The 23,266-nt window shown below is 39.9% G+C and overlaps 1 protein-coding gene across 5 annotated transcripts in view; it reads left to right on the top strand.

Moving 5' to 3' along the window:
- The first annotated feature begins 15,028 nt into the window (after window positions 1-15,028).
- SLIT2 (slit guidance ligand 2) overlaps window positions 15,029-23,266 on the top strand; it is a 247,077-nt gene continuing 238,839 nt past the window's right edge. The window contains exons 1-3 of one of the 5 annotated variants that reach the window (XM_056490470.1): window positions 15,029-16,097; window positions 17,773-17,844; window positions 19,069-19,140. In XM_056490470.1, coding sequence (XP_056346445.1) covers window positions 15,922-16,097; window positions 17,773-17,844; window positions 19,069-19,140 — 320 coding nt within the window. In that variant the 5' untranslated portion in view covers window positions 15,029-15,921. The remainder of the gene's footprint in view (window positions 16,098-17,772; window positions 17,845-19,068; window positions 19,141-23,266) is intronic. The other 4 variants (XM_056490468.1, XM_056490469.1, XM_056490467.1 and 1 more) reach the window with 4 other exon arrangements.

Genomic DNA, 23,266 nt, shown 5'->3' with positions numbered 1-23,266 from the left:
ATGTACTGTACAAAATTGGCTGTCACTGGTTTCCAATCTGACAACTTTAACTTCAGTTGAATATGCTATTTTCTTTTGCTAGAAAAGAAGATCACAGTATGCCTTTTCTTTCACACTACTTATTATTTTCCTCCTATTTTATTACAAAATTTTTATGCATTATTTTCTCTGCAGGCAATCTTTTCACCATACTTCATGCACATTTTTTCATACTCTAATTACTACTGTTAGCTTTCCCCTGATGTTTTCTAGCATGTATTTGGGAAGCTTGTGATCAAATATTCTTATCATGTAAGCCAACACAGCATCGTACATACAACTGAGCAGAAAAAATATAAAAAATTAGAAATGTATCATTTCACCTCTAGGAAAAGCGTGCTATAGAAATCAGATCATTTGAAAGGTGAAAGATAAGATTCAGTGTCTGACATTACTGCTTGGTGATGAGGTAGATGTTACCCACTGATTGGTTCTGCCCATTGCAGGGACAGAAAATGCCAGTATTTGGGCTGTGAGAAGCCTTTTATACCCAAGAGGTGCAGAGTACAAAAGGTTAATGACAGGAAAGGTGACTGAAGTAGGTGCTTACCTTTTATGTGTTTAAAGCTAAAAAACCAAAGAATAGACTTGCTGACTCACTAGCTTTGCTTATTCTGATGCTGGATTTTATTTTTGGAAAAAATCCTTTTGTCTTTAAGACTTTTAATTTGTCCTCCTCAACGACAGTTTATACACAAAGTGTGGAAAGTCAGTCCTAATGCAGCCACATTGGCAGCAGAACAACACAGATTAGGAACAGTTTATAACTTTCAGCTAAAATAACCATTCTGCTACAGATCCTTTTGCACTTCGAGAAAAACCTCCTTTGTCCTGCCCTGAGGCTTTGCTCCCTGTGACATCCCTGGTAACACAGAACACTGACAACTTTCCACGTTTTATTGTCTGTGAGGGTGTAATCATGGCATCTCAGGGTCCCTCTCAGCAGGTTCACACCTCTGGGTGCCCAACACATGATCAGATGAAAGGTACTTGGAAAACTAACCCACTAATGACTGCATTAAGAGAGACCTCACCTAAAAAGCTTTGCTTTCCGAAATGTTTATTTTTCTAGATTTTTCAGATGTAGCTTAGAAATAACTTTGATTCTAACTACTATAATTAATGTCTAACTGCACAACAAAAATGCTTAGCTTCCTCACTATTTTGAGCCATCTTATGCTATTTAAAGAAAATACTTTTGTGTATGAGGAAAAACTATTTACTCCAAAATTAAAAACATGTTTCCACATGGGTGTTCCAGGGTTCTTCTGGGCTGCCAGTTTTAGAAATATTTTGGCTGGAAATTATGCTGTAGCCTCCATGAGGTTTTTAAATTATTAAAATACTTGAGCATTTTTCCATGTTTTAGTATTTCTTTTTACACGTAATTTTAAATTTTATTTTATTTTATTTTATGGCTTTAATGTAGCTTCTTACAAAGTTTCCATAAAGATTTGGAGTGTGAAAAACTTACTACTACAAAACATTTTTATAGATTTCTCTGTTAGTGAAATGTCTGAAAGGCACATGACCTTCAATAGTTTGAAATTAGGCTAAGTACTCTGATGAAATCCTATTTCCACAAAAGACAACAAGAGTTTTACCACTGGCTTCAATAAGGCCAAGAACTGACTATCTACATCTTTCCATGTTATAACTCTGAAACAGCCCTGTTGAACCAAGAAGTTAAGAACCACATTTAAGTACGGGAAATAGAAGTATGTTGCATAATATTTATTCAATCTTGTGTAACCTTTATTAAATGAGGAATAAAAATTAACCTAAGCAATTGCTTAGATAGTTTGCTGTCTTCAGTTGGTTTGAAATGGGCAGCATGAAGTATAACTGGAACAGGCAAAAGGGAGCTAATGGACAAGAGCAGTCTTTTCTGTGCATTTCCTAAAACCATGCAACACTTGGCTCAGCTTCTTCTTCTTCTTTCACGTTAGTCAGTTCTTGAGCTGAGCAAGGAGTTCATAGGAGCTTTTTTCTTCTGGAAAGTCTATTAAAAAATATTTTTCCATTCCCTCTTCCAGCTACATCTTTGGTCTCTCTTCCTTATCTTCTTCCAGTATTTAGTTCTTATTTCTGTTTTTCTGTCCTTCTAATATCACTCCTTACTTATCAGTCCTGACAGCTGAGGATTTAATGTCATTGTTTTTGAAGCTTCAGGGAAAATGCATAATTTATAAACAAAAACAATGGTCTGTTTTTCACTACATATCCTCTTTCACCTGAAGTCTACTTACTTACTTCTGCTCAGAATTTGATGCCTCTTTGCCTCTTAAGCTGTATCAACAGTGGTCTGCCAGGACAAGCAAAACATGAGTGGCTGAAAAGAGAATGAGGTATGTCAATTTTCCATAGGGATGAGATTTAGATGGATTCCATGATTAGCAGATGAATAGCATGTTGGCCGTTTGTTTGCTTTGGGGTTTTGTTTGTTTAGGGTTTTTGTTTGTTTGTTTGTGGGGGTTTTTGATAGATTTTCGTTTAGTTTGTTTTTTTTGTAGGATGGGGAGGCAGTAAGACTGGATCTCTTTTGAAAAACTTTGTCATCCATGATTTGAAGAGTCATCTTGAATTTTAGTCTTGACGTTGTCCTTATCAGAGCCATGCCAAGAATAAATATCTTCTGAATGTATCTACATATATGTCTGGATCTGGATGGGAATCAGACATGATAAATATTTTAAAAAATTAGGGGGGGATTACCCCTCAGACAGCACTGAATTGGTGGAAATCTTGTCCACTGGGATTCTGAATCTCTAAATGGAAAGAGGGGCTGATGAGTTGTGTGGGACTGTAACAAAGTACAGACAATGTGGAACACAAGTTGTATAACAATGACTAAAGGCTCAGGTCATAGGCACCCCAGGCTGGGCATGGAAAACGTAGTGAAAACTTCAAACCCTAATTTCTTAGTGCATAAAGAATGGTGATCAAATAGTAGCTTCTCGTATAGTTGATGTAAATATTGAAGAACTGTGTTAGGTCTTAAGGTGACAAAACAACATACAAAAACTCAGGACGAAATTCATCATTTTGTTTTCAGCATGAAGACACAAAAACAACATAGAGCCTGAGAAAAAACACTGACCACACGAAAAACAACGTGGGAAAAGAAAAATACTGTTATTGGTTTAATACCACTGAAATAAGTACTGAAATAAGTGGAGTCCTGAGGAGAATGCCTCATATACTTTAAAGACTGAAGAAACACAGGGACTGGAGTTTTTGCCTGTTTCAAACTAACAAACAAAACTGTGATGATTCAGAATCTACTGATTGCAAGTATAATTTTTTTCCAGCTGTTAACCTCTGTGCTGGTGAATTATAATTCATGGGTTCCACTTAGGATTTCTGGGCTGGATAGAATATCAGACTATTGCATGTAATTTACAACAAAATGTTGAATATTTTGTTCTACCTTCTGCTGGCTACCGACAGTGATTTTTTCTGTTCAGAAAAGCTTCTCTTTAAATCAACACTCCTGTACCATAATATTGTCCCAATGAGAGAATTTAATAATACAAGAAACCAGCATGTTTAAATACATAAATACATAAACCCCACAGTAGGATACAGAAACCACAACAACCCAGCAAGCCCCTGCAAGAGCAGCAGTTACTGCACTGGCAGAAGGATACAGGTGAAGACTGACATATAAATTCACCATTTATTAGCTTGAGGAAATTATTTAGTGCAGCTGAGGCTGCAAAATGAGAGTTAGAGAGGTGGTAAAATGGAGTTTCCAGGCTAAAATAACCCAGGACTCTCAGCAGTTTGAAAATAGTTTTTAAGCTCTGTCTTATTTTTGTTCTAATAAGCTACATCCTGATCAAAGGAATTATTTGTTTTGTAGATGCTAAAAGATTAATTCTGGAAAAGTTGGCATTCACAGAGATGGTTAAAAATTGTATTAGGGAGAAAATATTTTTCAGCATTTAATTTGCTGTGTATACACAGTAAGAAATGTCTTGTATTCATACAACTTTCTTCCTGCTTCAAATGTAGATGTTACGTTCTTTTCATTCCTCAACATGGTGTTGAATAAAGAGCTAAGAATTTCTCTGGTGTGGCAAAAAGTGTGCTGCACTGACAACAGGAATTTCTTTGCAAATAAACTGTATGGTTAAGCTGCACTTGGTTTAGATTGTAAAGTTTAATACACTTATTGAGAGAAAAAGGAAGTATTTCTTTCCAAGTTGTTGAACTCCTCTTTTGTACTTTAGATGTAGTTATGTATATTTATCATTCTGTGGATGTTAGCAGGAGAGCCAAAAGAGGAGCCTCTTACTCAGAATTGAATTAGTATTCTGCCTTAGTACCAGGCCCACTGGGCTGGTGGAAGTGATATATTTCAGATGAGACACATTGTTTTGCATAACTAAATTCTGATGAGAAGTACCCATGTTATCAGAACACTGGAGTATTTCAAATGATGAGTAAATTACACCATGATCACATTATCAGAACACTGGAGTATTTCAAATGATGAGTGAAATTAATCCATGATCTCTAATCCTACACAAGAGGAATTGGATTTGTCTATATTAAAAAAAAAAAGAAAGGAGAATATCTGTAGATGTCCACAAAAGTATTCCAATGTTTAGAGTTATACAATTATCTTAGCCTTTGAAAGATGAAGTGTGTTTGAACCCTCCATACTCACCTAAAAGAATCCCCAAACCCAACAAGCAAAACAAAAAACCACCCAAACCTAAACAAAAAGTTGCCACCTCAAGTGAATGAAATAATACTCATTATTTTATTCTACATTGCCAAAACTACTTGTAATCCTCTTTGGCAAAATTGAGTATTCTTTAGGTAAGCCTGCAAGTTACTCTTAGAAATTAACATACAGAAATAGGCAGGCAATGTTGTTCAGTCAAGGAGCTTAAGAGTTTTTTCAAATTACCTTTTTCTATGTATCATTGAATCTTTCTTATCTGTTTGTTGGGGTTCTTTTCTGCACATTGACTTGTGGTTCCACAATCATTCCAGTCCTTTTTCTTATATCCTAAATTCTTATGTGCACCTAACTGTCTATTTTCATACCTTTATGTACTAGCATAGACAACTTGTTCTTTTTTTCAAGTATACTTAGTAGAAATTCAGTTTCACCTCACTTTTACTGGAACCCAAGTCCTTTCTCTGCTCTTTATTTCATTGATATTAATTAATATTTTGCCCTTAATTGAGATTTATAAAATAGAATAAAGTCTGATATCTCTGCTTTTGTTTTGTGGTTTAGTTGCTTATTTATAAGCTTGGATCTGAAAGCATTGTTCTCATTCATTCTTACATCCTTGGAATACAGATCAAAATGATGCCATTCACTTAAAGCGATTTCAAGTCTTTTTCTCTTGAAGGAAACAGAGTTCTCAGTTCAACCAGTTCCATAAACTGCCTTCCTGAGTATACCAAATTATCTTATGCAGTTGGTTTTGTTTCTCTTCATTTAAATATTTTAAAATTGATAATTCAATCTAATATTATATTCTATTATCATTTTTTTTCTAGCCGTACTTTGTAAAATTGCAAACAATTCTAAACCAGCCAAATAGCCACTTGGTGGTTTAGGAATTGTTTCACAATTAAATTTGCTCCTGTTGCATTCAGGAATATTTCTTTCTTCAGAATACTAGTTTAAAACTGCACTAGAACCACACAGTTTTCAGGGGCAATCTTTTCCATAATTCTGAAGATCTTTATCCATTTCTGACTAGCACCCCAGGTGACTGAAAAAAGCTCTCACCAGTAAAAGTTCACTTCTTTACATACTTCTCCCAAATATCCAAAGGTTCTGCTTATAGATTCCTTAGGAATTTGGAGACTGGATTTACATGACTAATTAATCTTGCATTCATTGATTATACCAAAACTGGAGCAGATATTTCATATAAAATTTGGGTCAGTGTGAGCTCTTTGCTTTCTTTCTTTTTTTTCTGATTCCCTGTTGCTTGCATGTTGTGCTTTTAAATAACAGAGCAAAGTGCCAGGTACACAAAAAATATGCAAGGGGGAGAGGCAAAAATATTTTGGTCACAAAAATCACAGAGTCCCAGAATATTCTGAGTTGAAAGGCACCCACAAGGATCATCGAAGATCAATTCCTGACCCTGAACAGGACACCCCAAGAATCCCACCATGTGCCTGGGAGAGTTGTCCAAACACTTCTTTGACAGGCTTGGTGCTGTGACCACTATTTTGGGAAGCCTGTTCAAGTGCTCAGCCACCCTCTGGGTGAAAAACTTCCTCTTAATAGGTAAACTAAACCTCCCCAAACTCAGCTTCAGGTCCTGTCACTGATCAGCACAGAGCAGAGATCAGTGCCTGCCCCTCCTCTCATGAGAAGTTGTGACTGCAGTGAGGTCTCCCCTCAGTCTCCTCTTGCCCAGGCTGAGCAGACCAAGCGACCTCAGCTGCTCCTCAGGCAGCTTTCCCTCTTCATCATCCTCATTGCTGTTCTTTGGATGCTCTCTAATAGTCTAATATCTTTTATTGTGGCACCCAAAACTGCCCCAGCACTGGAGGTGAGGCTGCCCCAGCAGGACAATCCCCTCCCTTGCCCAGCTGGTGATGCTGCCCCTGATGCCCCCAGGACAGGGCTGGCTCTCCTGGCTGCCAGGGCACTGCTGATTTATGTTCAACTTCCCATTGACCAGACTCCAAGGTCCCTTTCCTGGCACTGCTTTCCAGCCTCTCATTCCCCAGTCTGAACCTAAATCCAGGATTGTCCCATCCCAGGTGCAGAATGCAGCACCTGCCCTTTTTAAACTTCATTTGGGTTGTGACTCAGAAGTCAAAATTTGTTTCTGAAAACAATACACACAGCTGAAAATACCTACCAGCTTTTATAGCTAAATATTATTTCTCTAGAACATTTCTTTTAAGTTATCTATGGAAATAAGCTGTTTTTTTCCCAGGAAAAGTATGTCCTCACAAAATCAATTTTAAGCAGTAAGAGGAAAACAAAAACTCAGCAATGATCTCTCTCTCAATGATAAAATTTCAATCCTAATCAGATATAATTTAAGTACATTATGCTGTCTTTTGTGGTGATGAAAAATAAAGAATACATACATAATGAATATATCATGTTCTAGTAAGTTTTTGCATGGTTAGACAAAATAAAGTTTTAACAACTTCTTCAAGGATAATTGTCAGAAAAGTTTGAGAGAATTCAGTACTCAACTGAGATATTTTACAAGCCTTCCTTTCTGCAAAATGAACCCACTCCCAAAACCAAACCTTTGGTTCTGAAATGTCGAGTAGACATTGGGTTATAGTGTGGGTTTTGATTTTCTCATTTGTTTGGTTGGGGTCTTTTCGGCTGAGTTTCTTTTTGTTGAGTTGAGTCTTCAGAGAGGCCTGAAAGAAGAGCAGGTCTGCTTTCCATGGTAGGGCCAACAAAAGGGTTATCAGTGAACTGACCAATTTTTCCTTACAGAGAGGCAAGAAAGAACGACACAAAGTCTGTCCATGCTGGTTAACAGTATTTTCCACTTTTTTTTTTAAAGAAACATTTATCTTAACCTAAAATTGCAGAAAAATATCCTTTGCACTATTAACATATCCATCCATTTGATTATTATTCATCCTGAAAGGGAAGAAAGAAACCTTCAGTTAACCATGTGGTGAACTTGGAGAAACCTTTTTCAATTACCTTGGGGCAGATATGTTTCTACAAAAGTCTGAGGAGAAGCTGAGAAAGACTTGGAAAGTCATTATGAAAAGATTAAAAAACAGTCCAAACCAACACGGACCACAACATAGCCAAACAGTTGCAGCTTATTCCCTTGTGCCAGGAATGAGGGTTCTACCTCTGCTGCTAGATGACACTGAAAACAAGTTGTGAATTGCATTGTTGGAATAGGTAAAAGTTAATCTCAAGAGGAAAAGCCATTTTAACCTCAGATTCAGTTACAGCAGAGGAAGCCTGACAAAACAAATGCTGTGAGAAAGGATATGTTGTCTGTTTATAACTATATGAGGGTGGCAATCCCCAGGGAAGGAAAATAGCAATTTAATTTAAAGTCTAGACATTAACACTGAAACAAATGAGGATAAAGTAGCATGACTGTGCTTGCTGTGAAAATTAGGTTTCTGTTTGCAAAAAGCCAAAATGAAGCCAAACCCAAACCATTTAAAAACTGAGTTTTCCTTGTTACTTTCCATAGTAAGAGACTAGATTCTTTACCATGCAAGGATGTTATTTTCTTAGCACAAATTACCAGTCTTCATGCAGAAATATCAGCTGCAGTGGTCTGTCTCATGCAAAATGTCAGCCTCAATAATTTGAATAATCCCTTTTACACTAAAGTATAATGAAGTCTAGGAATTTGCACACACTAAGCTGGGATTTGAATTCTCAAATACAAATTCCTTTTCAATTATTACAAGTTATTTTTTAGCTGAAATAATAGTTCTTAATGAAAGTTTTAAAACTGCACGAGGTGGATGAGGTCCCCTGTGTCATCACAAGCGAGATAAGTAATATATTTTGTTCATTAATCTATGTCATAGGAGTATTGAACATACAGCAACTATCACATTTTCTACATTTGATAGCACCTGAGGGGTCACTGCTAAGGGTTAAAGACTTTACTAGCACAGTTTATGAGACTTACTGCTAGGTGAAGATGCACCACAATAAATAAACACTTAAATCTGAGTTTCAGGTAAATAGTGAAATGAATTAATTTCTTTGTTGTATAAGAACTTGGGGAAAAGATTGGCAATGTTTTCTGTTGGTTTTCTCTGCAGAAGCACTTCATCCATTCTCCCTTTAAGTATCCTATTTTTTAAAATTTTCAAATATTGTTTGGAAATTCATCTTCTTAAGAGAGGTAGATTTATCCATTTATGTAGTAGTAGTCAGATGCTGGTCAGGCAGTTCATGCAACTCCTTCATTTTCTGAGCAGATTTAGCCTAGCTATCTTGAAATAATTATATGTTGCCATGTGAAATCTAAGCACAATTGAAGCAAGCAGAACCTGAAAAAGGAAGTGTGCATAGTCCAAGTCTTATGATATGACTGTCTTCACCTGGCTCCAACACTTCCATTTCTCCCCTTCCCAGATTTTTCTAGACCTAGCCATGAGGTATTGTAAATGTTTCCTCTAAAGGGGTAAATTCTAAAGACATATTGCTATGTTGCTATACAACAGACCTGCACATAGTATTTGGAATTCTACTTATTTGAGAAATTAATAAACCCTATTCTATTCCATTAGAATGATAGTGAAGGAATTCAAGGTTTTAATTTTCAGGTCCTAAAACCCAGGAATTTTTTCACATAAATTTCCAATCATACTTTATGGTAAAGTATTGTGAGACTCTAGATAGCTCCACAGGAGCCTAAAGGTTTTACATGTGTGAAATCCATGATCTTAAAAATTTGATAGCACCCCTTTGATATTGGATAAACCTTAGGTCTCTCAGCTTTAGGTTAAGGATACATTTCTGAACTATTTACTACCAGTTGTAATGTTTATTATGGGTGTTGTTTGAGAGAAGTAATGAAGTTTGATCCTTAGCTGCCTTGGAGAAGCTGTACAAACACAGACATGGTCCTGTGCCCCCACCCTGCCAGTTAAAATTTGCTTTTATATTGCACTTAATTTGGAGACATTTTGGTTCTAAACTTGGCCAGATAACAACTAGAGAAGACTGCTAGCAACTAAATAAAGTCTTATGAGCTAAAATACTGTGTTGGTACACTCATAATGTCCACGTTGCTCTTTAAGCTGCATTCCACTGTTATACACCAACACATTTAAAGCTTGAAAAATACAAGCTCAAATTAATCTAATGAGAGTGGGGGAGGAAAAAAAAAAAAAGTAAATGTTTGGAAGAAATAAAAGCAAAATATTATTCAAATAATATTTAAACAGGGCTTCCAGTGGATTAAATCTACCCCTCTGTGTCTGTTTTAATAGATTCTTACAGAAAAGTATGGGGATTTTCTTCACATTTCTTTAGCAAAGCAATACATAGTTTCCCCATTCTTTTGCTGTGATTTGAAGTTTTTGCTCTCATTGTGTATGTTAACTTTTCTCCAGCATCCTTTTTCTTTCCTACATTATTTTTGTGTTCTACTTATGATTTTTTTTTTGCACCTATCATAGCACAATCTTCCTCTTCTGTTCTCATTTGGGTGGTAGCATCATCTCTGCATTCCTTGTTCCTGAAGATCTCCACTTGCTTACAGGTAAATAACTAATGAGGTTCACATTAGCTTGATAGACAAAATTATCTATTTGTCAGTTTAAAAAAAATTATATGTTTTTCCCTCCGCATTTCATACTTCATGTCTACATACAAATTAAAAACAAGGGAGTTGAGAGCATATTTTTGTTGTACCATTCACTTCCAAGCACAATTCTGACTGGAAGCATTAGATGATCCTGATGATTTTAAATATGTTATTATAAATAATAAACAACTAATACACAGAGCCAGATGTCCATTTCAACAATTATTAATACTGCTACTTCTTTTATGCTCATGAAAAATCATAGCTAAAAACAACCTGAAAAGACAATTATCTAATGTCCTCACTCTGACATTAAGTACAGCACATCTAGATAATTCCTACTTACTACTGCTTAATCTGTTTTAAAATTTTCAGTAAAAATTTCACTTGGAGACAGTGAAAAAAATAACATTATCATATTTTGGTTTACAGACTGTTCTTTACCAGCTTTCCTGATTCATAAATCTTCCTTCCTGGAAATTAAGCCCTTTACTGGTTGTGAATAGTAACTGAACATTGTACTGCTTACAGAAACCTTTTAATTTGGGAAAGTATAATCATGTCTTTCCTTTGTCTTAATTGTTTATTTGGGGTACAGTGTTTTGTTTATTCATTTGTTTGTTTTAAAAATAGGAAACTACACTCTTTTTTCAAACTTTTTTTCATAGTTCATGTTTGCTTACATTTGTAGCCTTTGTTTTATTCCTTAAGTCTCTCTGGTTTATTTACAGCATATTTTAGGAATGATGTCCAAAACTGAACACTTTATCCTACTCATAAAGGCTGACAGAAGCTTATATTAAATTTTAGTAATCAGTAGGAAATTAAGAATGCTTACCTTCCTTATGCAATATACACTTCATCAGAATGGAATGGAATCTCCTTTGTTGTAAATTTAAGATGATACATTTTCATCTCCATATCCTTCTCACGAGTACTGCTGCCCAGCTGGTCATTTTGCATTTATGCATTTGAAATTCTTTTCAGAATGTAATGTTATGTTCAAGTCTTCCTTAAGATTTATTAATTACATGTGTTTTCTCCAGTTTATCAAAACAATTTTGAATTGTTATTCTCCTTTGCAAGCTCCTTGCATCCCTTTCCATTCTGGTATCATCTGTTAATAGTTATACTTAATTTTCAATCACTAATGGAATCATTCAGTGGTATAACAGTCTTAACAGCTTTTTAAAAGAGTGTACTTTCTTTAAACTCTCAGATTGACCATCAACTATACCCTGGATATAGGTTTTGGATTTTTTTACCCAGTTAAGTGTCCACGTTCCAGCAATTAGATTTTAACTGTATTTAAGTAGATTGCTTAGGAGAATGTTAACGTGCATGGTGGCAAATGGGCTGCTAATATCACCATCTATCATACTTTCCCCTTACCCAGAAGCTAGTTACGTTGTCAAAGAAGGAAAACAGATTACTTTATAATGTTTTTTCTTGATAAACCTCTGTTGGCCATTTTTCTCTCACCTTACTGACCTCCAGTTATTTACAAACTGATGAGTCATTTGGTTCAGTATCTTTCAGGCATGCTGGCCTTGAAAATCTACAGTGATGTTCAGAGAGCTGATTATGTTCATTGGGCTCAGTCAGATGTATCTGTGTAGCACAGAGCTTTGTGCACAGCCACAGTCACTGTTACCAACCTCAGCTGGGAGTAGCAGCTTTTTCTTTTTTGATGTTCTGGATCCTGTTCTGAAGATGTTAACTATTATTATTGACTTTGATCTTCTTATGCTAATAGTTCTGATCTTCTTAGCTTTTTGAGTATCCCTTTAGATTACCCTTCAAAGAGTGGAATGTTGTACAAAGAAATCCAGAGAAGAGAAAACTGGTTTTCACTGCAGTCAATATTTTCTGTAATGGCTGCAGCAATACTTTTGCTTTTCCACTGAAAAATGTTTCTAACTGTTTTTCTTTTAATATATCGTGCTGTTAAAATTTTTCCCAGCTTCTTCCTCTATGGGAATATTTTCCCTCAAAACTTTGGAAGTGGTTGAGAGAATTCTGCAGCCACAGGGCACTCTGCAGGTTCATATTCCAGCAGTGATACCAGAGTGTGTCTGACAGGCCTCGTCTTCACACAAATCCAGACACAGGGAGTTCTCCCACAGAAGTGTTTAGATCACAAAGAGAGAGTTTCAATATGCTAGCAGGCAAAACACTCAGGAAAATCAATCTGAATGACTGAAAGGTATGCTTCAAAGGTGGATATGTTGAAAATCAATGAACTCCCCACCCCAAAAGGAATAAAAAATTATCTTGCTTATACTTAGAATGCTCCTCTTTGAAAACAAAGTATATTAAATTAAGACAAATTTAGGTTTTGAATCAGGTCTACATAAAGTAGTTCAGCAACATTTAATGCTCTAAGATTTAGATTTTCTGAGAATTACCATATTAAAAAAAATTATTGTTTCTTCTCTGTCTGTCTTTTGCAGCACTAGGCACATTGCTGGTACTTGAAACAAATAATGAAAAGTATGGAATGGCTAACATTTCTATCTTCTGGTTTTTGTCTGCCTTGAGTTATATTTTTAAAGGATTTTAGTAGAGGCATAAAAGCAATATGTTAGAATAAGGGGTTTTTTCTTTTCTGTTGCTTGCTAGAAACTTGCAAATTCCTTTTGAAATCCTTTGTAAATACTTAAAACAACCAAATGGGAGAAAAGAGTGAAAAGCATTTATACACAGAAGCTGATGTACTCCCCTTGCACCCACTGAATTCTCCTTCCTGCATCAATGTAAGAAGTGGAGTATCTTCACATCTCTGTAAGAGCAAAGACGCCATGATCAGCATTTGAAAACAGTGCAACAATCATATTTACTGAGCGTTGTCTAAACAAATGGATCAAAAACCATAAAGCTTTTGCTGGCATGTGCATTTTTAGCAATTTTCCTTTGGGCTCACATTCTACAGTAAGAGAAGTCAGGAGGAACTTTGTTGGCTTCCACTTCAGCAGATTAACTCGGCTCTAGAATAGCATTTCTGAGAACAGAATTTGTCCTCTTGGTAACGGGCAAAAAGGCACAGTAAGCCTCTTGCGGGGATTGTGCAGCAGACCCCAGGGATGAAGGGACTCAGCTGGACCCAGCCATATGGAAGAAACGACAGACTCCCTTGAGCATTTCCAAACTACACCTTGCTGAAGGCTTAGTCATCCCTGCTGGGGTTTGCCGTCTAATGAAAGACAAATCACTTTCACCTATTACTGGAGTCTCAGGAGCTGTTATAAATCGCATGGAACTGAATTCACAAGCAAGGAAGAACAAAATGATTTAAAATGTTAAGATGCACATAGTATTTTCCTAGGATTGAGGAAGATGCACTGACACAGTGGGAAAATTTATTAGGAACATTGTGTGTATTAATAAAACGTTTTTGTTTGTTTTTTTTGGTTGTATTTTTTTTTTTTTAATGGAAGATGTTTTCTAAAGGAGCAGTGTTATCGTTGCTACTTGACATATTTTAATGTATGGAATAACACTTGCCCCTTTTATTTTATTTTCGAAAATAACCTGAGAGATGCTAGTGTGTTTCACACTAAATCTGCAACCAAAGAACATGCCACTACAATCCTCGTCCTCTTTCCCAGACAAGACCCTTGGGTGAGACCCCCAAGACATCTCCAAGCGCAGCCCAGCGGCGTTTCAGCCCCCTCCCAATCCAGCTAAAACCCACACGAGCATCGCGAAGGACCCCGGTCCCTCTCCCTCCTCTCCCTTCTCCCTCGTGGAGCGCCTGACACGGACAGGCCAGGGCTGCGTGGCAAACTCCGCGCACAACTCCACGCTCCGGGAGAGGAGAACGGAGAGGAGTGGGGAGACGAGTGGGGACTGGAGAGGGAAGTGCCGGGGGGAGTGGAGAGGCGCTCCCGGCCGGCCTGGGGCAACCTGCCTCCCCCGCCGCCGCGCTCCCCCAACTTCCATTCATCGCCGGCGCCGCCGCGCACCCCCCGCCCCGCAGCGGCCGTGCCGGGCGGGTCGGGGCCGTGCCGGGGGAGCACCGGGGCCGTGCCGGGCCGTGCCGGGCGGGCCGGGGCGGGCGGTGAGCGCAGCCAGTGAGCGGGCGCGGGGCGCCGCGGGCGGGGCCGGGGGGGCGCGGCCAGGCCGGCCCTATATAGGGCGGCGCGTGGGGCGCTCCCGGCTCCGTGGGAGCGGGCGAGGGGCGCCGCGCCGGGTGGGGGGCTCTGGGCGAGGGGCCGGCGGCTCGTCGGGCTGGTGGCCGCGCTCGGGGAGCACTCTCGGCGGCAGGCACCTTGCGGCGGGGAGGAGAGCCGGCCGGCCTGCGAGCGGCGGTGCTATCCCATTGTTCAAGCGGAAAGACTCGGGGTGCGAGGGAAGGAGCCCGGCGTGTCGCCTCCATTCTCCCGCTCCCCGCCGCCCCCTCCGCCGTTTCCCTCCGCGCCGGAGGAGCGCCGCCGCCAGGGAGCCGAGGCCGGGCTGCTCGGCACCAGCACCGGCAGCTCAGGTGCACCGGCGGGATCGGGGAAAGAGGCGCCAGCCTTCCCCCCGCGCTGTGCCTCGAGGGGTTCCGGGAGAGGAGGAAAGTTGCTCCCTTTCCTGCAGCAAGCCCAGGAACTGCTGAACTGGCCTCACCTGGAAGGACTGAGCAGTTCCCACCTCTTCCATCAGGTGCCTTTGCCGCAGCAAAGCCACGGTATCCGGGAGACCACGGGGAGCAGAATAACACCCCTCCCGCCCTCGCCGCACTTCGCTTGTTATCTGCTCTGTCTCGCCGTGCTCCCGGGATCACAGGAGAGGATCTATAACTGTGATCTGTCACCGAGGAGAAGGTCGTGGATGAACTCCCTTCCAGCAGGGCAACGAATCACTTCTCGGCTGCTTATTATTAACGTGTTCTAGGACCAGCCCTTTCCTGCTAAACTTGGCTTGGGAACGTACAGCAGGAGGGGGCGCGGGGGGTGGAGAGCCAAGCCCAACAGCATCTTGTGTGTTTGACTTTTTTTTTTTCCCCTCCCTCCTCCTTCCGAGAGACAGTTTGATGAATGCCTGCGAGAGGGGTATGATTTGCTGAGGCGCCTGTGGCAGGGCGGTGTGTGCGCGGTGTCAGCCCCGCCGCCGCCCCCCGTGGGGCTGTGAGCGGCCCGCGGCGGGGGACGCGCGTGGGAGCGGCTGCAGCGCTGCGCGGGCCGCCGCGCAGGAAGCGCTGCTGGGGCGGACGGGGCTCCGCGGCCTCTGCCGGGGGCTCAGCGGGCAGGCACGGCTTTCAAAGGGGCCAAGAGGAAGATAAGTAGCTCGCCCAACTCCGCCGCACCGTGAGCCCCCCTGGGTTTGCTTCGCCATCGCAGGGAGCGTGTGAAGACGAGACCCAAGTGCCGCCTATCCCAGGCACCGACGGGCTAGCGAGGGACGGCCCGGGCGCGGCCCCGCGCCTAGCGAAGTTGCCTTCAGCCGCGGACCGGTGCCACCCGCCTCACTTTGCCGGGGTTGTTTTCTTGACTTGGCTTTGGATAGAAAAGACTTCGCTGTCTCCGCACCCTGAAAGTTGCCCGAGCGCTCCCCGCGGCGAGGAGGAGGGCGGCGCGCCCCGCGCCTCCCGGGGCCGAGGCCGGTGGGCCCGGCTGGGCTGCAGCGGGCGGTGATGATGTGCGGCTGGGGGAAGCTCCCCCTGTCCCTGGGGCTGCTGCTGGCGATGGCGGGCGCGGTGGCGCCGCAGCCGTGCCCGGCGCAGTGCTCCTGCTCGGGGAGCACCGTGGACTGTCACGGGCTGGCGCTGCGCGGCGTCCCGAGGAACATCCCCCGCAACACCGAGAGGCTGTAAGTAACGCGGCCGGGGCGGCGGCGAGCGCCCCTCGGTCCCCCGCTCCCCCGAGGGCTCCCGGCGCCGGCCTGGTTTGGGGTCCCGACGCCCTGTGGGTGGGGGATTTCTGTTCCCGTCCCCTGCTGCTGGCCGTGCCCGTTTCACAGCGATGCGCGGGGACACGGAGGCGGCGGGCGCTGCTCCCAGCCGCTGCCTTTCATCCCGGGAAGCCGCGGTGAGCAGCGCGGTTCCCGCCTCCGCGGGCAGCGCGGCTGCCGGGGGCGCCCCGGGCGGCGGCGGAGCGGCCTGTCCCCCCGCCGGCGCCCATTTCCCGTCAAACTTGGCTGTTAGGGCTCGGCTTGCCCGGGGCAGAGCCGGGCCGCGGCTCCGCGGGCGTGCGCAGGGAGGCCCCGGGGCGCGCAGCGCTCGCTCCCGCCGCGGAGCCGCGCGGGCGCTGCCCCGGCCCCGGCGCGCATCCGCGGCGGGCGAGGGCACCGGGCGATAGCCGCGCTCGCGGGGCAGCGGGTCGTGCCGTGACGGTGATCCCGCCCTGCGCCCGCGGCTGGGCTGCTTTCTCTGTGTGGCCGGTTATTTATCACATCAGGCTGCCTTTTACAGGGGTCCTAAGAGTGGAAGTGGTGTGCGCGTTATTTCTTGCTCTCTGATAAGTGTTTAAATGTTGACATGTGAACGCGTGTCTGGAGTGGTGAATTTCACTCAGGGAGAGTATCAGGGACACATTTCTCCTGAGACTTGTGTGATTTCTTTACCGTGGTGTTTTGGCCATGTGTAGTATAAAGCACTGGAAAAAATACTGTTTTTTTTTCCTTCCTTAGCTACATTTGGAATGAGCTATAATTGTTAGAATAGCTTCCATGTAATACCACCTCCTAAAGATTTATTTCATAAGTTGCCAAGTCCGGTTTTATTTCTAGTGATTGGAATAGAAAGATGTTTAGATGTTAAACCCAAATAGTTGAGAAAAAGGTATATATTCCAGAAAGTGAAGTAGTACAGAAGTATGATCCGAAATTCTAGGGCCTAAGTACAGCTTTCTCTTACTTCATAACTTGCTTTGCATTCTGCAGTGTAGTTTCCACTTGTGCAGCAAGTGGAGAGCTTAGTTTTGGTAAAATCCTATTTCCCATCACTTACTCCAGCGGTGTTAATGCTTGTTTGAAACCTAGTGTTGTTATAGGTAGTTAAGCCCTATGCCACCTTTTTAGACTTACTGGGAGATCTGAAAATTGCTTGAAATGGTGAAAGTTGTCTTTCTTCAGTCGCTTAGTTTTTGTAACAGTGGAATAAAAGTTGTAGCATATATATAGATATACCTTTATGTACTGAGTTTTGTGGCTTTCTAAGTGCAGTTATAACCCCATTCATAGAGCCTTGGACTCTTCTATTGGTAAAGATTGTAGTTAATGATAAACCTGAATTTTGTAATGGCAGGCAGAACTGACTTTCCAAGACGCTCTTGCTACAAAGTTTTAAACTACTGTTTTCGAGGTAAATTGCATTTCAGGTGCTTGGAAAGCAGAAATTCACATGGTGTTAATTGTAAGAATGGTTTGTTGTATTCATTTATGTCTCCTAACTTCTAGAAATGCTGTGCCCGTGAAAACAAACAAAACAATTTTAAAATAGCTTTTGAATGTTTTAATTTTGCTGCTTACAAATTATTCTTCATAGGGATCTTAATGGAAATAACATCACAAGAATCACGAAGACCGACTTTGCTGGTCTAAGGCACCTTCGAGTTCTGTAAGTTTTCTCTTTCTCTCACTGATAACTTTTAGGACTGGTGCTACAGGTTGTAGTTATGTTTCAGTTCATTAGCTGAGTGGGTTATCACTTTTTAGCTACTGTATTACTGTATCTGAACCTAAAGCTGCTCTGCCACGTGTTATACGCTGTTATGCACAAGTTACCAATTCCATTAAATAAAATTTGTTAAATTTTTTTTTAATCTCCCCTTAAATATATGAGAACTTGAGGACTTAATTTAGCATATAGCTTTCAAGAAAGAGTTGCTAAAATTGGTTGAATAAACATTGGAGTTACTTCAGTTTAAGGCTGTGAAAATTATAGTTCACAGTGAAAATGGGTACTCTCAATCAAAACAGGGAGTTAATTAAGAAAAAAGTTATTCCTTCACTGAATGTAAAAGCCAGGTGATTACTACCCTTCTGTAGTATCTGGACAAAAAAAAACCACTTTACCAGTGAAGTTGATGAAAGAATTGTTTGGTTGGTTTGTTTGGTTGGGTTTTTTTGGTTGTTGTTTATTTGTTTAAAGTTTTTTTCCAAGCATTATTGAGGTTTTAAAGTTTGGTGGCAGTTTGTGTTGGTTTTTTTGCTTGTTTTTGTTGTTTTGGTTTTTGGTTGGGTTTTTTATTGTTTTCTGAAGGAAATATCTAAACACTTAGCTTATTTGTTAAGGCCAATTTAATTTGAGCAAATAGTCTTGTACAAGCCTTTGCCTTTTCTCTCTGAAGTAAATATAACATTGTAGTAATTTTAGGTTTTGTTACTAAACAGAGATACTCTTATGGTTACAGTCTCTGTGCAGTCTTTCACTGATGTTTCTCCGGAGTCCAGGATTCTGCATTTTAGTTTTGTTATTCTCATGTGAGACTATCACCTTCATACTGTTGGACTGGATTCTCATCTTGCTGAAGAGCAGTGATATGTGTGTGCACACAGCGTGTATGCATGTGTGCAGCTTTTTAACTTGCCGTGCTTTAAGTAAATGAGCAAATCTATTATTGAATCCTGTTTCTTTTACCAAGACTTATTTTCCTTCTTTTGGGTATATGAGCCCATGTAAATTGCTAGTGACAGGAATATGGAAAGTTAAAGTGGATATCACTCTAGAATAGCTGTTGTATTGTTTTAAAGAGTAGGTGGCTGCCTTTAAATGGCCATTGTTAATGCAACAAGTTATCTCAGATATTATGACTTACATATAAAAATTTCTATTTTTCAGTCAGCTCATGGAGAACAAGATTAGTACTATTGAGAGAGGAGCATTCCAGGATTTAAAAGAACTGGAGAGGCTGTAAGTATTTTTAATTCTAAAAGTATCAGCTTTTGGGGGGTCAAAGTAGTTGTGTGTTAAAGCTTCAGATTTTTTAAATACTTTTTTTTTTATAATTTGGGACTTCTAGCCTTACTGAGATACAAGAGAAGAAATTCTCAAGCAGTATTTAAGGGGCTTTAGCTGGGAGGGAGCATTCAAGAGCAGTCCAGATTCAAAGTGCAAACTGCAATTGTCCCGTAGAAAATAGTTTGAATACTATCTAATATTTTCACTTTAATCTTGAATACACAAAGACTTTTGGGAACTCAAATACACCAAAAGAAGCATGTTCTCTGACCTGTAGTGTTTAGATGTTTTCTGAAATGCCTTATTGGAGGTAATTACTGGCTATAAAGTGTTTTCTTGTTACATAGCAGTGATTCAGTTCTACTCCAACTTTTATATGGTGAAAGATTTTATAAAGGCTTAGAAAAAATATGAACTGTTGAATTTGGTTAAAAAAAAAGATTAAGTACTGTGGGGAGAGAAGATGGAACAGAGATGAGAGGGCCTTATCTGGTTAAGCTGAAGTACAAACACCTGTTTGGTTGCAGTGAGACCTAGAAAATGAGAAATTCCCAAACTAGTTTTCAGTATGTGCCTTGTTACTTTGTTAGGCTTCAAATGAAAATATTTTTGAAATGTGTTGTGCAGCTTGGGATATCTGACTTGTTAAAGGCAGGATGCTGATTGCTGGATATATTGTGGAGCCTGGAAAGTATTAATATATATTTTCCTGTAGAACTTAACTTGTGCCTTCATTATTAGGCATCGTAGTTGTTGCATTTTCGTTGTTTCACCTTTTCTTTAAGCATGTCTCTGAGGTCTTGCTTAGTGTTTCATTTGTTGCTGCTTTAACTTTATAAAAGTATTTCTACTTTACTCAATTGAAAAGCAGCACTGGCCTGAGCATAGTTTGTCTTGTTATAGTTGCTTTGTATCCACAGCTGCTGTGTGTTTAAAACAAAAACCTCCGCAAACCATTATGGTTTGGTTGGTCATTTAGACAAAGCTGTTCAAGAGACTTGGTGACCACCAGGGTAATTATGATATTTCTGTAATAGTTGTAATACTGTGTACTTGAGATAATTACCTTATTTTTTCAAATAAGTGTAACTTTTTGACCTAAAAAATGAGTGTTATTATATAGTGCAACTTTTTAAAAATAAATATTAATGAGATTGATTACTCTTTGGAAAAAAAACTGTGTATTTCTAAGTTGTATTAAAACACTTAATTCAATGTTTTTTTACAGAGTGTTTTCAACTTTGTACAAAGTATAGGGATTTAAAACAGTTTTCCTGCTGAGGGATATATTGGAATAATATATACACATTCCTAAATTTGGTTTATAGTGTCTAGATAAAAAATTAAACAGCGGTGTAGTTCATATTGCAAAAGTAAATACACATATATGAAACATGAAAAACATTAAAAGATCCCCACTTTCACTATGGATGTGGTTTGACACTGAGATATCAAATGTTTACAAAGTTTTAAAACAATTTATCAGCAGCCTTATTGCTTAATTATTTCAAAGTAAGATCCTGCTATGTGATTTATTAACAAATTTCAATAAACTTCACGGCTTTTACTATTTATATTTCTGAAGTATAGAATTGTTTTTCCACAGAAAAATGAACTTCAGTAGTTAAAACTTACTTGTCTGATGTGTTTGTATTTTGCCATTACATTGTTTCATTTTTTCTTTGGTTTTCCATTGATAATTTAAAAACAATAGATAATTTCCATTTACATGAGATACCAGTTCTGAAGAGAAATTGTGGTACTTTTGGCTACTTTGTGGGTTAGGTTTGTTCTTCCTTCAGTAGGCAAACTATGCTATCTGAAAATTTAGTTATTTAGACCTAGGAAGTTAGATTGTTTTGTCTTCAGAGTTATATTACATCTGTTCCAACACTTGTCAGTTTCTTTAATATACTGGAATTCAGTTTGTGTTAGGTGTGTGGGTGACTTGTAATTTGAATATATATGCAGGATGTCTTTAAACTGCCCCAGCTGTTGGCAAAGAGCAAATATTTCATGTTTGTGGGGAAAAGCTGAGAAAGTTCTTCTTGTTTACAACTGCCAAGTCCATCTGATGAAGGGACATTGTTATCTGACAGCCAATTCATCTCCTTGGGATTTTGAAATCCAAAATGATTTCTCAGGAAACCTGTGGGCACTTCATTCAAGTATTTTCTTTTATATGTCAAATAGCAAGCACTTAAAAGCTTTTTAATTTTTTTCAGTGTGCGAGTGTAGGGTGTCACATTTTCACTCCAAGTGCAATGTACCAAGCTGCTGTCAAAGAATACCTGACACAGACCTTTTAGCATGCAAACAGAGAGTGTAAGAAAACTTCACTGCAGCTTAAATTAACTCAATTTGATTTATAAGATTGTTTACATGTAATGCTGCTTATGTTGAAATACCTTGTGCTAGTGTATATGGTCTGTATTTTAAAAGATATTTTCTGTTCTTTAGTACTTTTTAATGTGAACAACAGGTTTCACAGTAGTTTCTCCTTGGGAATAGATGTTCATTTCTCTAAGTGAAGTGCTGGGTGTTTGCGTGGTATTTTTTATTTCTTGGGTTTTTTTTTTTTTAACTGGAGTTTCAGTTAAGGTTTTTTTTCTTTTTAGACCAGTAACTCTGATTTTGAAGGAACTATTTGGTTGGTTAATGAGTTACTTGTGAATACTCATTTATAGGTCTGATAATTCAAAATGCTGAGTATCTTCAGCTCCCTTTAATGGAAGACCTGAAATGCTTTGCAAAATTAATCTCAGAAGAAACTTTTGACCACTTCAGAAGAGATCTGCTTAAGATAGATTTTTATTAAAGCCTTAAAAATCTATCAGGTAGTTTCTCCTGTAGCTAAATAAAATAACATCTCTAGTACACTATGTAGGTTAGTATGTGCACAAAGCTATTTAGACCTATTATGTTCCACAATGGGAATTTGTCACACCAGTGTAATTGTACAAGTGCAATGGAACCAAGGCTACATGAAGTACTGCTGTAAAAAGTGATTATTACTACAGCAGCCTGAATTAAAGTAAAAGTTTTCAGTTTGTAATAAAGGATGTTGTAGCTGTGCCTGCTACTTAAAAAGTAGGATGGAAAAAGAAGGTGGAAATTAGCAACTTAGTAAGTTTTAGGTTTGTGGAAACTTCAGTAACTGGAGAAACACTGGTGAAGTTGGTATTGCTGTAAGCCTTTTAGGCAGTTACTTCTGTGAGAAGTGTTCAAGTCAAATAAATGACTATACAGTGCATTGTTCACTTAGTTCCAGTCTCTGATGGTGTTGAAGGCTCTTAAGGGCTGAGCTCATAAGGCTCCAGTCAATGCCAATTACGTACAACACTGCCTGAGCTGGCAAGTCTGCCACAAATATGGTTTTCTTTCAATATCTGGATACTGGACAGAAGAATCCAATGGTTCTTTTATTGTGTAGGTGCTCTGCCTGCTGAAACAGCCCTCTTTGGTTGAAAAATGGGCTGTATGCTGTGAAGTTCAGTTGGGGCAGTTTGCACCTTTGAGCATGTCCTGAGACAGTTCTAAAATCTCTTGGACTAATTGCAGTCTTGATGTCTGCAATAATTACAGTGTTTAATATTTGCAAGACTTTCTTTATTTTCTAGTAACTTGCATGAGCCCATGTTCTTGAGCAGGGCCTCTAAAGAATATATGGCTGTTCAGTATGTGGCAAGTCCCATAGAGAAAGGATTGGATGTGGCCTCTTAGGGTTTTTCAACCTCTTACAGAGTTCACAGTCATGTGTCAGCAGTGATTTTCAATGTTTCATGGCAAGAAAACAAAAAGGATCAAGACATAGGGGATTTTCACAACACTTATGGATTTCCAGAGACCACTGCTTATTCTGGGGGATGAAACAATTCCTTATGAGAATGTGAAATGGAACACTTGTTTCTTCTTTCTTCATAAAGCTGTCATCTTGGGTGTGATGTTTATAATAGTTGGAAATAGTATCTTAAGAAAGCAAGATGAAGATAAACTGAAAGTTTCCACTTTATGAAAAGTGACACTGTTAGACACAGCTTTAAAATTATTTTTAGTAAGTTAGGCCATTGTTATCCCA

The sequence above is a fragment of the Oenanthe melanoleuca genome, chromosome 4 (genome assembly GCF_029582105.1).
Source record: "Oenanthe melanoleuca isolate GR-GAL-2019-014 chromosome 4, OMel1.0, whole genome shotgun sequence".
NCBI classification, from domain to species: Eukaryota; Metazoa; Chordata; class Aves; order Passeriformes; family Muscicapidae; genus Oenanthe; species Oenanthe melanoleuca.
This window is presented reverse-complemented; position numbering and strand designations above follow the sequence as displayed.